At 33.3% G+C, this 15671-nt stretch overlaps 3 protein-coding genes across 3 annotated transcripts; 1 reads left to right on the forward strand and 2 right to left on the reverse strand.

Annotated features, from left to right (window-relative positions):
* Window positions 1–230: 230 nt before the first annotated feature.
* On the forward strand, window positions 231–4793 carry psidin (phagocyte signaling impaired). Its single transcript, XM_018444808.1, has 10 exons — window positions 231–495; window positions 634–858; window positions 958–1211; window positions 1595–1818; window positions 1922–2228; window positions 2439–2743; window positions 2854–3112; window positions 3202–3459; window positions 3546–4160; window positions 4356–4793. Exons 1-10 carry the CDS (start codon window positions 435–437, stop codon window positions 4575–4577), a joined length of 2730 nt encoding a protein of 909 aa, XP_018300310.1. The 5' UTR covers window positions 231–434; the 3' UTR covers window positions 4578–4793.
* A 902-nt stretch (window positions 4794–5695) lies between these two features.
* Window positions 5696–9981, reverse strand: l(1)G0007 (ATP-dependent RNA helicase l(1)G0007). Its single transcript, XM_018445142.1, has 4 exons — window positions 9863–9981; window positions 8035–9666; window positions 7676–7819; window positions 5696–7598 (listed from the first exon to the last, which is right to left on the reverse strand). Exons 2-4 carry the CDS (start codon window positions 9616–9618, stop codon window positions 5928–5930), a joined length of 3399 nt encoding a protein of 1132 aa, XP_018300644.1. The 5' UTR covers window positions 9619–9666; window positions 9863–9981; the 3' UTR covers window positions 5696–5927.
* Window positions 9982–13658: 3677 nt separating this feature from the next.
* On the reverse strand, window positions 13659–15267 carry LOC108720740 (uncharacterized). Its single transcript, XM_018444886.1, has 4 exons — window positions 15110–15267; window positions 14674–14815; window positions 14359–14592; window positions 13659–13986 (listed from the first exon to the last, which is right to left on the reverse strand). The coding sequence occupies exons 1-4, from the start codon at window positions 15179–15181 to the stop codon at window positions 13679–13681; spliced, it is 756 nt and encodes a 251-aa protein (XP_018300388.1). The 5' UTR covers window positions 15182–15267; the 3' UTR covers window positions 13659–13678.
* Between the last annotated feature and the right edge of the window lie 404 nt (window positions 15268–15671).

The following is a 15671-nucleotide window of genomic DNA, read 5'->3' on the forward strand; positions in this document are numbered from 1 at the left end:
GCGCACTCAGTTATTGAGTCCGCTGAATGCGGACCGCAAAGCAAGAAATCTGTGTAAATGCAAATAAAACGAACGGACTTTAAATGTTACGAATTGAAGTATGTCTGATCACTGATTGGCGCAGCCAGTCAGATTCGCTCTATGTCCCTTCCACTTCATTATTCCGTTCTCCAAGTAGAGACTTCGCAGCCGGTCCGGTACTTCGGTCATTCTTTTCGCTTGCACGATTCTATGGAGAGAGGGATAAGAATAAAAATATTTTTAGGAAGTAGTGTGTTCTGTCATATCGAGGCTGATCTGGTGCATAAAAGACGATCGTAAAAATATCTCGGTAATATCTTCGGAATTATCTGTAATCGTCGAAGATGCATCAAAGTGATTGGGAATCGTGTGTTTCTCTGGTTTGTTGATTTTATGATACCGCATAAAATATCATGGCGTCCAAGGGCCATGTGGACAACACAGTGAATGAACGTCGGCTGCGACCGATTTACGGTACGTATACCCGCGTCGATGATGATCGTACCTCAAGTCCGTTCTGTGCATTCCCACTGGACCACTCGGTCGCGACTTTGGGACCGGTGACGAGGTTATATAATGGCACCCGGTACGAGGTTTCTTTTTGGATTTCAGACTGGCTGGATAATGGGAACAATAAAAAGGCCCTGCAGGAAGCAGACAAGGTACTAAAGAAGCATCCGACTAACCAATGCGCCAGGGTACTCAAGGCTCTGGCCTTGTTGCGTATGGGCAAAGAAAATGAGTGTCAGGTCATTATGGATAAAGTACGCTCCGAGATACCCTGTGAGGATTCTACCTTGCAAGCGATGAGCATCTGTTACAGAGAGATACATCAACGTAAGTTCTTAGCTCATCTTCTGATTTGGAACATAAAGATCATATTTAAATTTATATGATTATATGACGATTATGTCAATTTTAAATTTATTCATGCAGCAGACAAAGTCAGCGAGCTTTACGAAGCCGCTGCTAAGGCTGATCCAAACAACGAAGAGCTCCTGACGCATCTCTTCATGTCATACGTTCGCCTCGGCGATTATAAAAAACAACAACAAACTGCTCTTAATTTATATAAACTGACTCATAAAAATCCATATTATTTTTGGGCTGTTATGAGTATAGTAATGCAAGCTATTCATGCTGATCAGAAGTTAGCGAAAGGAGTTATCTTGCCTTTGGCAGAAAGAATGGTTAGTGCATCGATTGTTGTTTACTGTTGCTATTGTGATTGTATATGAAATTATAAAAGGTTTATTAGTTCGTACCAGTGAACTCTAAAACTGGAAAGCTTACAAGGAGAGAGAGAGAGAGGATATTCTCGACAAAAGAGCCAAGAGAGACGGTTGACGTAGGATTATTTTCTCAGTCTTGCATGTGTTATCTGCATTGGGAATATTGGGATAATAGAACGTAGTACTTAAAGAAACAAAGAATATAATCCCCTGCTAGACGCTCTTTGTCGGCTCAGCTGTTTTCACAGTGGTAAGCTTTCCAGTTATAGAGTTCTCTGGTTTGTACATAAATGAATATATTATAAAGATGATTAAAATAATTTTTTCTATGAATACATTAGGTCCTAAAACTAGTAAGAGAGGGAAAGATAGAAGCAGAACAGGAGGTGCAACTTTATTTGATGATTTTAGAATTGCAAGACAAAAATGAAGAAATATTGAATGTACTGTCTAGTCCTCTAGCTTCATATGTCTCATATGTACCTCAACGAAAGGCTACATGTTTATTGAAGCTAGAATGTTTTCCTGAAGCTGCTAACGCATATCGCGCACTTATTGAAGAGAAGTAAGATCAAATTTATTAATATTCTTTTATACATACATTTATAACATTTTGATATAAATAACTTTACACTTGTATCACTTAAAACCTTATGTTTATTACATAGCATCGACAATTGGGCTTTTTATCAAAATTATCTTTCGGCGGCCTTAAAGTTTCAACGTCTGAGAGAATGCTTGGATTTTTTCAATCATATTATTAATATGTCCGAGAAGAAAATTCGCGCGCCATACTTGGCCCGCTTAGAATTATTGAAGCGATGTCAGACCGAGGATCTGCAATGTAGTATGACTTCTATGAATTTTATGCATCAATATTTTTCTCAATTTGGAGAAAAAGGATGTGTAGTTGGAGATTTACGATTGTATTTAAACCTACTCACACCTAAGTCCAAATTCGAATTATTTGAAAAGGTAAAGAGAATAGAATCCAACAAACTTTTATACATATATGTATATATTTTTTAAATATATATATAATAAAAAATTAATCTTAAACTATAATATTTGTGTTAATTTAAATATAAAACAAGTTAAGACATATTTAACATGTTTTTTATTTCAATAACATTAATAAAATAATTATCGCAATTGCTTAATGTAATATTATTTATGATATTGCAGATTGAGGAAGATATTGGTATTGCACCAAACGAGTTTCCAACTACAGTACAACAAATGCAGAGGCATATCCATTTGGAGCAATTACGGCGTATTTGTGGCTTTCACCATTCTCCCTTAGCAGATAGAGACAAACAAGAACAATTGATAAAACGATTGTGCGATTTGTATGAGAAAGGCAATGAATTGTGTCCAATGCAAGATAGATTGCCAACTGATTTTTGTCCAGCAGATCCATACATTCTATTAGCTACGCATTTATTACATCAATTATGGGTTGATACTAATGATGCGTCTTTTCTTTATAGGTAATATAATTTTTTTCCATTATATATGACAATAAAATTAATTGATATTAATGAAAAAATGCTAATGGCATTTTGAAAACATGCACATTTTTAAAACAATGGACTTACAGGGCAATGTCATTATTGGAACATGGTCTTCAATCGAGTCCTGTAAATTTTCACATCAAAATTTTGCTTGTGCGTATTTACTTGGAAGCTGGTTTAGTGGTTGCAGCTGATCATGCATTTACATCACTTGATGTAAAACACCTTCAATTAGATTCACTAGGTTATCTTCATGCGCCGCTTCTCGCGCCTCTCGGTAACTTGCCTCTGGCCTCAACAACTCTTGATCATACAGCGAAATTTTTCATAGCCAACTATAAGGATGTATGTGTTTTCAAGTATACTTACAAGATTAAAGGAAAATGGATAAGGTTTTTGTGTATAATTCATAGATTTTATAATTATTTTTATAGAGTGCGGATCACTTAACACTTGCGTACAAATATGGAAGTTTTATAAAAATTCAAGATTTTGTGGAGTTAAGGGAACGCCTAGAAAATTCATTTCATTTTGTTATGACAACTGTAGATAAAATGCTCCTCGATTTGTGTTGGGCTGACAGTACTGCTTCTTTGTTCTCTACGTTGAATATACATATGCACATGCCTTGCATACAACCTCATCTCGATTCGATTAGATTGGCATCTTTGCGAGATAATCGTGATTTGGAGGTATGTTTAAGAATCGCGATATAATTCGAAGAAATATAAAGTTCTGATTTAATATCAGTGATAAATTTAATAATAATGTTAAATAGGTTGTTCGCGGATGGGAACCAATTAATCAGAACGAGGATGATCCGAGAATGCAGGAGGAGACACGCATATGTATGTTAAAATTACTTTTGGCGAGAAATGCCATATTGCGCATCTTAGCAGCGAGTGCCGGATCATCATCTATTTATCTTTCTCAAATATCTGCCGAGCTTAAAGAATTAGCAGAAGAAACTATACCGAATATATTACAAAAATTTGGCACAGATGGAAAACGGACCAGACCGTGCAAAATATTGGTTCCATTTGATGCTGTAGAAAGATTACGCGAAGCTTATCATTCTGAGCAATTGAGGACTATAGCGTGCCTTGCAAAATCACTTTCTCATTCTCATTGTCCGGACTTGGATTGTATACAGATGTTACGATCGACTCCTTGCTTACAGACATTACCTATTCCTGAACGTGATATACCAGTATCTTTCAAAAACTTCTTACTCAGAGCTTCAACTTGTAGCGAATCTTTAGCGATTATTAGCGCTATATGTAGTGCATATGCGATACAATCAGAGCCACGCGCACAATCACAAAAGAAAAATAAGAAGAAATATAATAAAAAAATCGAATCAAATATAATAAATGAGACTAATGAGACCAAGGTAAATTTTTTAAATTGATAATCGCGATGTTTTATATGTATAAAACTGTGAAGAGGGTATTACAAATAATTATTTTTGTTATATTGGTGCTTTATAAAATACTAATTTTATATATATTTATGAAATTTTAATGTTATAATTTTTGTAGCAATTATTTATTGAAAAACGTAATAAATTATTTATTGTATTATACAGGTTTGGCGAGAAGTAGCTGTGTTACTGGCAGAGAGAGTCGAAAATTTAGATGCGGTCCTAACTGAATTTGAAAAATATGAGTTATACACAGGATTGGATGAGAATGATGATGTATGCGTCACCATTATGAAACGCGGACAAGCGAGTCTCCGACAAAGTTGCAGAGCCCTCAAATCTCGCACTCAGCCCATATTAAGGCTTTTAAGTAATTTAAAGAGCTGAAATTATTCGACAGTATATTTGTACAAAGAACAATTATATCCGTCTACTTTTCATAATTTTCAAAAATGACTTGAGAGTTCTGTACATAATTCTTAGTCCCAATTCAATTATAAATAATGAATGAATGATTTAATGTTTAAAATACCTGAGCCTACTTTCATTTTTATGAAAAAAACTGTGCAGTCATTTGAATACACTGCCATTTGATCAGCTTACAACTAATATTCTTTAAATCAAGCAACAAATATAAAAATGAAAACAATAATTCTGCGATTTTTTAAATTTTCAGAACTAAAGAAGGTATTAATTTTATCGATTTAAAACATGGTCTATCTATTTATAGTTATGTGCCATTTTTTCATTAAAATAAATTTATTTTATATATTATATATTGCAAAGTCTGTCGATTCGCTCATGGATCAACGTCGTATATTTTATGAACTATTTTCATAGAATTTTAAGGAATGTGCTTATGAATAGCATTGAATTATATTTTGTGACAATCTGTGACATATATATATATATATTGGTTCTTTCACAATTCTATATATTAATAAATTTATTATTAAGTAATTGATAATTAATTGTTAAATAATCCGATAAAAATCGGTTTAAAAAATGATAAATTGCTTACTGGAAAGGAATAAATTGCTAATAAGAGTGCAGAGAGTTACGTATTTATTTTATCTGCGTAATTTACAGTTATATAAAATAAAAGATATACTATTGATTGTATTAATGTGTACATTAATAAACATACATAAATTTTTTTTATACATAGCTATTAATGTGCACATTAGTGATGTGATCAATCATCGGTATATACCAATGTTCTCTCTAACGGCCCATTAGATATATATATATAAGCACCCAATGGCCATGAGTAAATGGCTGTATGACAAAAAATATTTTGTCAATATTACAATAAAAATAATTTTATTTACAAAAGATTTATACATATCATATTCAACGATATTTTATACACATAAAACTTTGTACAATATTAATAATTATCTAAAAAAAATTTGTTATCTATATTTATTATTTTTAAAGTCAGACTAAATTATTACTAATCTGAAAGTGTGTAAAGATTATAATGTAAATGTACATTGTAATTATTGTATTGTTTGTGCTGCAAGAAATGGAAACTCAATAAAAGAAATCCAGGGATCATTAACATTAAAAATTTTATCACTGACGCTGCAGCCACAGTGAAGAATTATCAAATTATGTCTATTTTTTGTCGTTATACTATTTTATACAATAACAATTTCTGTATTGGAGAACTATTAAGAAATGCATGTTTCATCTATTAAATAGGATTAACTCAACACATTGTAGAAAAACTGATTACAATCCTAATCTTCCGGGCGTGTTACGATACGGAACAGGAGTACCCGGTTCCCTAATACCAGGCGTTAAAATTTCCTTCTTTCGGACTGACGCCTGTTCTCGCTCAAGTTGCTCTTGAGCGCGTGCCTTCATCTCTTCTTCGGCTTCCTTCATTTGATGCTCCATCTCATGGAGGTGCTGCATTGCTTGCCGTCGTTTCGCACGGCCGCTTCGACCAGTCTCCTTCACACTGAAGAACATTGGGCCCAATTCAGCCAACCAGTGACCATCCACCGCAGTGACACATTGCATGTATTCCTTGGCGGTCATCACAAGTTCATGGTACACGACATAATCAGGTGTGAAACCCATGCCGAACAGCGCGGAAGTGGGATGAAGATGACAAGGCATCCCAGTACGGCAATTGACGTATTCGCCAATGCCTTTCAAGCGCGCTGCTTGATGAAAGTAGGCAGAGCAGATACATTTCCGTACGATATCCCAGTCAGTGCCACAACTAACGACATCCATCTTCTGTTGCTTCAGAATTTCCTCGAGCTGCGATCGTACCTCCCGCACCTTGCGCATAGCCTTCGCGTGTATAAAGTGGTCGTTACACCAGGAACTCGAATAACCATTCGCCTTCCACTGATTGTATACATTTAAATATGTCAGATGATCTGATTCTGGCACCTGAAATTTCTCGCGTGCTGAATCTGAATCTTCTTCACGTCCTTTTGGTCGATAGAAGATCGATGGAACCGATAGCATTGAAACGATAATAAGGATATCCGCAGTACAGCCGAGTTGAGAAGCAACTATGAGCATTTGGCATTGCGGTGGATCCAAGGGAAATTCTGCCATTTGTCGTCCTAGTGGAGTCAAGCGTCCAGTATGATCAAGCGCCCCCAAGATCCATAACTGATACAATGAATTCAATATATTATCTTGTGGTGGTGGGTCCATGAAATGGAACGCCAATAAGTCTTGAACTCCTAATGATTTCAGTAGTAACACTGTGTTAGCTAAATTAGTACGTTGTATCTCGGGAACTCCTGTTAGTAATAATTCATCTAAGTATTGTCGTCGCGTGTACAATCTGTAGCATTGACCAGGACCGGTACGACCGGCTCTGCCCTGCCTTTGATCGGCATTGGCTCTAGACACGGGATATACTTGCAGAGCGTCCATACCTATTCGAGGATTGTATACTTTTAATTTACAGTATCCTGAATCAACAACGAAGACAATTCCATCGACCGTCAGCGACGTTTCCGCTATATTGGTCGCAACGACGCATTTACGTAGACCTCCCTCGGATCGTTGAAAGATCTTTGCCTGCAAGTCCGATGGCAGTTGGGAATAAATGGGCAGTATAGAAAGTGGCGGAGCCGATTCGATTTCAGCTAAGCGTTCTTTCAGAGCTTCGCAAGTGACTTCGATGTCCTCTTGACCGGGCATAAAGACCAATACATCACCGCTTTTGGGCTGCAAATGAATTTGCAAAACTTGTTTTACAGCCGCGTCCACGTAATCTTCGACTGGATTCTTCGCGTGCAACACTTCGACGGGGAACGTACGTCCAGGTATTTGGAATGTTGCCGCATTACCGAAGAAAGCGGAGAACTTGCTGCAATCCATCGTTGCGGAAGTGACGATTAATTTTAGATCATGCCGTCTAGCGACAACCTATAAACATTTTTAAATTAAGAAGACTATATAATATGATAAATGTTCAAATAATAAGATAAAAATGCGAACTATACCTCTCTAAGAAGACCAAACAATACGTCGGTGGATAGTGATCGTTCGTGAGCTTCGTCCATTATAATCACGCTGTAACGATCCAGATCTCCTTCTCTCAAACTTTCTCTTAATAAAATACCATCGGTCATATATTTGATGACTGTCTGTAAAAATAAAATTTATATATTAAAATATATAGCAATTTTATGACAAAATATATGATAAAGATAAAATAACTTTGGTTCAAATAAAAAAAATGTCTGTGTCCAAAATCAGACATAAGACTTAAAATGTGATGTTTGGGCATTATCAAACTACTTTAGGCCAAAGTTACACTAATTTATGGTATTAAAATTATATTTAAATTATTATTACTCACATCCTTCGACGTACAATCTTCGAAACGTATAGCATATCCGACCTTGTCGCCTAGAGCAGTAGCCATCTCGTCGGATACTCTTTTCGCGACGGACATAGCAGCGACTCGTCTTGGCTGAGTACAACCAATTATACCATAACGACTGTAACCATCCTCGTGAAGATATTGCGTTAATTGCGTAGTTTTACCGCTACCAGTTTCGCCTACTATTACAACAACGCTGTTTTCCCTGATAATATTGAGCAGTTCCTGACGCACCGCGAATACAGGAAGACTTCTTCTTTGATGCTGTATAGATTTGTACTTAGATTCCCCTGTTACTTCTCCCGAATCTATATGTCGGGCATATTTTTGCCCAGCTTTAAAATCTGTTTCTTGCCCTGCATGCTCTTTGTCGTCTTTACGCCGATCGTGTACACCCATAATATTGCCGATGTGTGTTCCTGCCAATTCCCAATGCTTTTTTTGGGCCCTACGTCTTTCCTTTTGCTCACGGTATGCTTTAACTAGTGCCGAACCTTTCCTTGCTACCAGAGCCATGTCAGAAGTAGGATCGCGTACAGGTACAACTGGTTCCGGTTGCTTCGTGAACACGATGCGTCCATCCAAAAACGGCGGGACTACGTTGTGAACCAGCAAGTGAACTCTCGCCTCTCCCTCGTCATCAGGATCGTCGTCATGATCTAACGAGCTTACAACTCCGGACGTTAACATACGATTACGCTCCCATAATTCATTGTCCTTATTTATTTGTCTTTGCTGAGCAGAAAGGCGTTTCTGTCTCCTGGCCTCCAACTCCATTTCCTTCTTCCGCGTATATTCTTCGGACACATTAGCGAAAGCGTTATTTTCTCCATCGTCTAACGCATACCATTCTCTGTCCAATCGTTGCTGTTCCTCTTCCCACATTTCCTTCTCCTCCCCATCTATCATCGGAGTGATACCTGAACTCTTAAAATCTTTGTTCCACGAGTTGTATTTATAGGAAGGAGTAAATTCGCTTCTGACACTATCGCGACCATCTCTGTTAGTATATAGATTCGGTGTCGGATGATCCCAGCTGGATCGTTTTGGCTCTTCGTCTTCATCGTCGTCCCAATTGCTCTTAGAAGTCGGATCTTTCATCCGAAATTTCGGCGTTTGGGGCTCATCCTTGAATCTAAGAGGCGTTTGTCTTATACTACTATCTCTACCTCGACTTTCCCTGTCTCGATCCCTTCGTCTGTCTCTGTCTCTCTCGCGACTTTTATGTGAATTTTTAGAGTTTCTATCATCTGCATTTAATCGCTGACGCTTGAGTCGTGACTCTAATCTCTGTTGCGCTTCAGAATTGACACCTCCAGTATGAGTAGGAGTCTCCTCTTCATAAGATCGATATCTTCTGTCCTTTCCTTCAGATTTGTTAGACTTGGAGCTGGTAGGCTCTTGCGATTGCTCTCTTCTTTTTCGTTCTGCAAGCTTGTCAAGACCTAGTATAGAAGGTTTCTTGAAAGTATGATCCGAAGTTTTCTTACGTATGACCAGACCGCCTGCTTCATTTCCTGCAGATCCATCTAACCTATACAAGCTCGGATCGTCTGACATTTCTCTTTTGATATGTTTAGCCGAATCTCAGTAAAAAATTATTATCTCCTAAAATAAAATAGACAAATCACATTTTAAGAACTGCTATTGAATAAACATGATCTGATAGGCCTTACATCGCATTTCGTTTGAATACTTATAAAATAGAATACATCGAATAGATCGTTATGTTTAAAATTTCGAAAAGACATAATTTTTAATTATTAAAAATAAAAAAATAAACGTTTTGAAAAATCATACTAACCTAAACTATAGCCAGGCGTGAAAGAAACAGCGTTGTATCACGAGATTGTAGTTTTCATATCCATTGGAATAATTGGTTGAAACGCACGATATATATATTTTCCAAATTCGTGTATTATATACTTATGATATAATTTCAAGAAATATATAAAATAATTCTCAATAAAGTAACCTAAAAACAACACTCAACTAATTATTAACTGAACAATACAGAAAATGCGTGGAAAAAGTGATGGAATGAGTAGTGACCGTGGTAAGGTGAGGTTATACATACGCCATCTTAAGAGCTAAATAGAAACGAATCTCGAAATAAATCGATAAACACAACTGTCGATAAATTCAATACAGATTTACATAGATATAGGCCGGTATTCATAGTCAGTTCTTATATTCAAGATCGTCTTAAGTTCAGCCTTGAGGTGTCATGAACCAATCAGAGAGCCGCGTTAGCGTATTAAGACATTACTTAAGATGGTTTTGAAATAAGAACCGACTATGAATATACCGGCCATAGACATAATATATATAAATATTATATACATATTGTAATAAAACGTATTAAAATTGTTAAAGAGCGTATTTTACTATCTTTAGTCTTATTTAAAAATAAATCTCATGTTCTCGTAGGTTTTAATTCAAATAGTATATATTTTATCTTTCAATATTTTTTACTTTAATTTCATATTTCAATAGCGTTTGAATGTACGATAAATACATGCAATTACGATTAGATATCTATACCGGAAATCGATTATGTATCTTAACAAATAAAAATTACATAAGTGAGCAAATTTACTAGAATATTTTTATAATTTTATTGATCATTATTCAGTGAGTTTGCTCACTTTTATAATTTCCATCTCATTTCAAAATATACAATCAACCTCGAAACGAGGTAAAAATGGTAAAAGTGAGCAAATTCACTAGAAATTATAAATATTTTAGTAATTTTACTCACTTTTTTATTGTAATTTTTAATTTATTTCAAGATACATAATAAATGATCCCTTGATTCTATTGCTCACTTTTTCTACACACTACGATCTCTTATAAATTTCACGGTCTGTTAAATATACCATGCGCATGCGCAAACACGCCGTGATTTCGCGCCACAACGTAGCTGGTTCGAAGTAAAACGAAATTCAATTTTGCATGTCTTTATCTTTGTAATAAAAATAAATTGTGCAATAAATAAAAATTATATCACAATATGACTGTTTTAAAATCGTTTTTAAATATATTGTCGCTATTACACGAACGGTCCATTATTAAACGGATTGTATAATATTATTGCAATAAAGAATAAAGAATAAAGAATATGCATTCGAAAACACTACTCGAGTGCCTTCGAGTATCATCTTATTCGTTGTTAAACCTAATGTTAAATAACGATAAAAACGATGTTCGCGAGACACTCGGGTAGTGTTTTTGAAAACGCCCTAATAGAGCAGTGCATGGCATGCGCATGCGCGGATGTTCTCGCGGCGAATGCTCGGCTCGGAGTCGCGAAGCGAAGTCGTTCTGCGTTTGGTTTTGATATCGCGTAAATAATATTAAAAAAAACACACATACACTACGATCTGGCGCGTGCCGACAAACGGCGGAAGTCGAGACGTTGACAACGCGTTAATTAATATTCGCTCGCAACGTTGATTAATCATTACGATCGTTGTCCGTCGTACGCGTTGTCGCTCAGCGCCAACGTTGTCGTCCACCTCAGGTGGGCGTTGAAACTTGAAACTACTACAGGATTCCAACCTTTTTCTTAACAACTCCCGAAGGCAGTGTCCAAAATAATTTTTTAATTATGTTTGAAAGCAAAATTCTCTTAGTCGGAAACATCTAGAACCTTCCGAGCGAGGTTTTAACTCTAATCGTATTGTACGAATTGTGTATCGGATATCGGGAGTGTTATATGTGAATCATTGGACGAACCGTTGTTGCAACGATTCATCGGTATGTTGTAACAATTATCTCTCTACTCTATTTTCCATTCTGTTGAGTTATCGAATCATTTTCTGTGATATTCTTGACGTAGGAAATAGCGTATGCGAGCAGAGATCGTTGCTCTGTATGCATTTTGTAAAATTTCATATTTCAATATTTCAATATTTCATATTTAATATTTTTTAATTATTATAAGAAAATGCTGAAGAATTATAAACGAAAAATAATATAATGAAATACAATGCAATAAAACAATGCAAAGATAATATAATAGAATACAATGCAATACTAAAAAAGAAAGAAATAAGAAATGTAAAAATTTGCTTAGCCACACATTCGCACATTGCAGTATATTACAGTATATTTTGGGATTTGTATCCTTAATAAGTAACGATTATATTTTGTGAAATAAAAAATGATATATTTTGATAAAATTTTAATGAAATTTTGTCTAGATATTTTTATTATATATTTTTGTAATATAATTTAATGAAATTTTAATAATTAAAATGCCATCTCTCTATATTAGATAAATCGGACTTCAAATTAATTTAAGGAGGTTCTCTAGTCATATATTAATTAAAACACATATATTAATATTTTACGCTTTAAACAAACTATATATATGTGAAAGTTGTGTTCATAACATTCTGTTTTCATTGAGCAATACATTTTTATAGATTATTATTTATTTTATTTGTTATTAGTTTTATTGTTATAAACAAAAATTTTTTAAATAATAACAAAAATCTAAATTTTTTTATATAAATACTAGACTATTTCATTGAGATTCACCAATTAGTTTATAACAAATAAAAATTTTGTTTATTTACTGAACAATTAATTTTGTTTGCATCTCAATGTGTAACTTTACATAAGTATTTTTGAATTCACATAATACTTATATAAAAAAATGGAGATTTTTATCATTATTTTGTAATACATTTTCATATATTTCTATTAGAGTACAAATTTAAAAAATATTACTTTTTTTATTGAAATAACTTTCGATCCAGATGGTAAAAAAAATTTTTTTTAATTTAGGAATGCCTCTATTTTTATAACAAATTTATTCTCAAAATTTGATCAAGTTCCTATATTATGTCAAATGACTGGAAAACCTCCTTAAGCAATCATATTTGTAAAGCTAACTGATGGCTATATATACTCAGCAAATTGATATTTGATCTGTTCAAACTGAACAACCATGTTGAAGAGAAAAAAGGAAAGATGAATGATGCAGGAACTTCAGCTGAAAAGAAAAAAAGAGATTATTTGTCGTCATTTTGACGTCATTAATTGCTGAGATATAAAATATGAATTTAATTACGCTTAATTGCAGCACTATTATTCTTCTTCTTAATTATTTATTAGATACATTTTTAACTTTTTTATTTTACAGCAGTTATTACTTTGTCACAAAGGTTGAGCAAAAGGAATTAAAATTAATTTAACATTCGCCGATATATCTTAATAAAATTTCAACAGAATGCGACCTTCATATCAGAGAAATCGGACTTAAAATTAAACAATAAATGATGACTATTTATATAAGACATGAGTTCAATTGCGTTACTAGAGCACTATTCTTCTTCTTTTTAATCATTTATTAATTTTTTAATTTTTATATTTTACAGCAATTATTATTTCGTCACAAAAGTCGAACGGAGGGAATTCAAATTTAATCATGCGACAATACTAAAGTATTATTAAATTAATTATTTAATTTAATATTTACTTCGATGTATTTTTAATTTTATGATTGCTATATCTTTAATTTTTATATTATATTTGAGTTCAATATAATTCTCAGATTCAGAAAAAAATTATGATCGATCTAAATTTTTTATTTATTTAAATGAGTTTCAATTTAGCCAGTCACCTCCGTAAATAGACTTTTACTACGACGATTTTTAATCGATGTATTGTTTTCTGTAATTTTTTCAACAGGCTTAATAATATCAATATTAGGTACACGAGTTGTAGAATTTTGTTGATTTGTTGTTGATTTTGGCGAAACTATATTTTCATTAAGACTTTCTTTAGCTTTGTCGCATAATTCTTTATTTGCTATCCTTATCGATTTTTTATCCTCTTTCAATTTATTATTTTTATTGTATCTTGTCCAGCAGCGTTCAAAATTCATGAGAACGTCTTTCCAGATGCACAGCTCTTCCACTGGAAAATAAAATTACAGTTACAAATTATTCAATTTAATTGTAAGTTCAAATTAGTAATCAGTACATTATTTTTTAAATTTGCCAATCTGGACTTTGTACTATCACAAATAATAGAAAAATATTTGAACGCAGTATTTTATACTTCCTGCTAAAAAGTATAATGTTACATTAATGTTACATTAAAATTGTATTAATGTTAGAAATATATTTATATTTTATAATGTTATAAAAATGAGCCTTGACATCAAAAGTATTTAATCAAATTTTTGGATTTTATTAATCATTTATAAACTGGAATTAAGTAACTTCTTGTCAAATCCATGAATGAAGCTTCTCTTTAATCTTAATTGTACTGTTTTAAATGTCTTACCATACAAAAGTAATGTTATAAACATAAATAATCCCGTAGACAAGTTTGCATTGGGTAATACAGTGTATGCCAATCCGAAAAGAGCTGGCCCTTCGTGAAAAATCATCCCTTCAATAGTATTGACAAGCCATGGCAAATAAAGATACGGAATTCCATATATATCACCGATTGTTAACATCGTTGTAGATATCAATGCTGCGAGCAGGTCTCCTACCATTATCTTAATCCTCAAATCTGCGTTAAACAAGAAATTTTCTATGCATTATTATTATCATGCTCATGTCAATTAATCTTGTCGGGCTGAAGCTTAGTTACTGTAATTTCGGCGGAATATATTATTAAAAATCGCAGTTCTTGTTGAAATAGAGCGAAATGAACTGCGTGAACCAGCTTCCAGAGCGATTGAGCTTAAACAATTAGTAGCAAAATACATTATGCCTAAGTATAGCATCTTGATCTGAAATAAATATAAAGAGTAAGAAATACATACTTTAACTGTCAAGCAATCAATAATCATCAATTAATTAATTGTTTAAACTAAATGCCAAAAATGTACAGATTATTTTTTGTATTTTGTAATGACTGTCTTAATTACAATTTTAGTTGAATAATAAAATATAAAAATTTTCGGAAAAATAATAATTGGTGAATTATTATTTTTAACTACTAAGTGGAACTAGAACTAAAACTGAGAGAACTGACCACTTGTTTAATCAGAATCAATGGAAAACCAATTATACATAATATTTACCTTGGAATTTCTTATTTCGTGATCATCTTTAATTTTTGTGTCTGAACTTGATATTCCCGAGTCGAGAACCATGATTAATTTAAATTTTCTGTTAAATTTCTCAAAAATTTCCTTAGTTATTATTGCATTGATTGCTTAATGTTAGCTATTTGATTGGTTATAGATCATTATACATGTAATCCATAATTTGTCCGAAAGTTTAATGACACAAACAAAAGACAAAGCAAACAATAATTATCTAGCTTCAGTCATATAAATTTTTTATGTTTTTTCTACATATTTCTTCTTGATTTATATTTATTATATTTTATATATGTGCGAGTTTCTAAAATAAAAATATCATATTTTTTATTTATGCAGAAATGTAATATATTGTGATAAGTAAAATGTGTAATATATTGTAGTAACTAAACTACTTACTTTCTCACTTTCACTTTTTTACATATTGCATATTATATTCAAATTTCATTTATGATTCTTATTTCCATATCTTCTTTAAAATTAGAACTTAAAAGAGACATATATTTCTGTATTGTTTTATTTGATATCTTATTTTATCTAG

The sequence above is a fragment of the Mycetomoellerius zeteki genome, unplaced genomic scaffold (genome assembly GCF_001594055.1).
Source record: "Mycetomoellerius zeteki isolate Tzet28-1 unplaced genomic scaffold, Tzet1.0 scaffold155, whole genome shotgun sequence".
In the NCBI taxonomy this organism is placed as follows: Eukaryota; Metazoa; Arthropoda; class Insecta; order Hymenoptera; family Formicidae; genus Mycetomoellerius; species Mycetomoellerius zeteki.

Excerpts from the sequence above, each read along its gene's own strand:
- LOC108720740 (XM_018444886.1), bottom strand. The coding sequence starts at position 15,181 with ATGGTTCTCGACTCGGGAATATCAAGTTCAGACACAAAAATTAAAGAT. Across the intron at positions 14,593-14,673 it reads TATATTCCGCCGAAATTACA|ATTTGAGGATTAAGATAATG; the intron begins GTAACTAAGCTT and ends TGTTTAACGCAG. Across the intron at positions 13,987-14,358 it reads TATAACATTACTTTTGTATG|TGGAAGAGCTGTGCATCTGG; the intron begins GTAAGACATTTA and ends TTTATTTTCCAG.
- psidin (XM_018444808.1), top strand. The coding sequence starts at position 435 with ATGGCGTCCAAGGGCCATGTGGACAACACAGTGAATGAACGTCGGCTG. Across the intron at positions 859-957 it reads TTACAGAGAGATACATCAAC|CAGACAAAGTCAGCGAGCTT; the intron begins GTAAGTTCTTAG and ends TTATTCATGCAG. Across the intron at positions 2,229-2,438 it reads AATTCGAATTATTTGAAAAG|ATTGAGGAAGATATTGGTAT; the intron begins GTAAAGAGAATA and ends ATGATATTGCAG.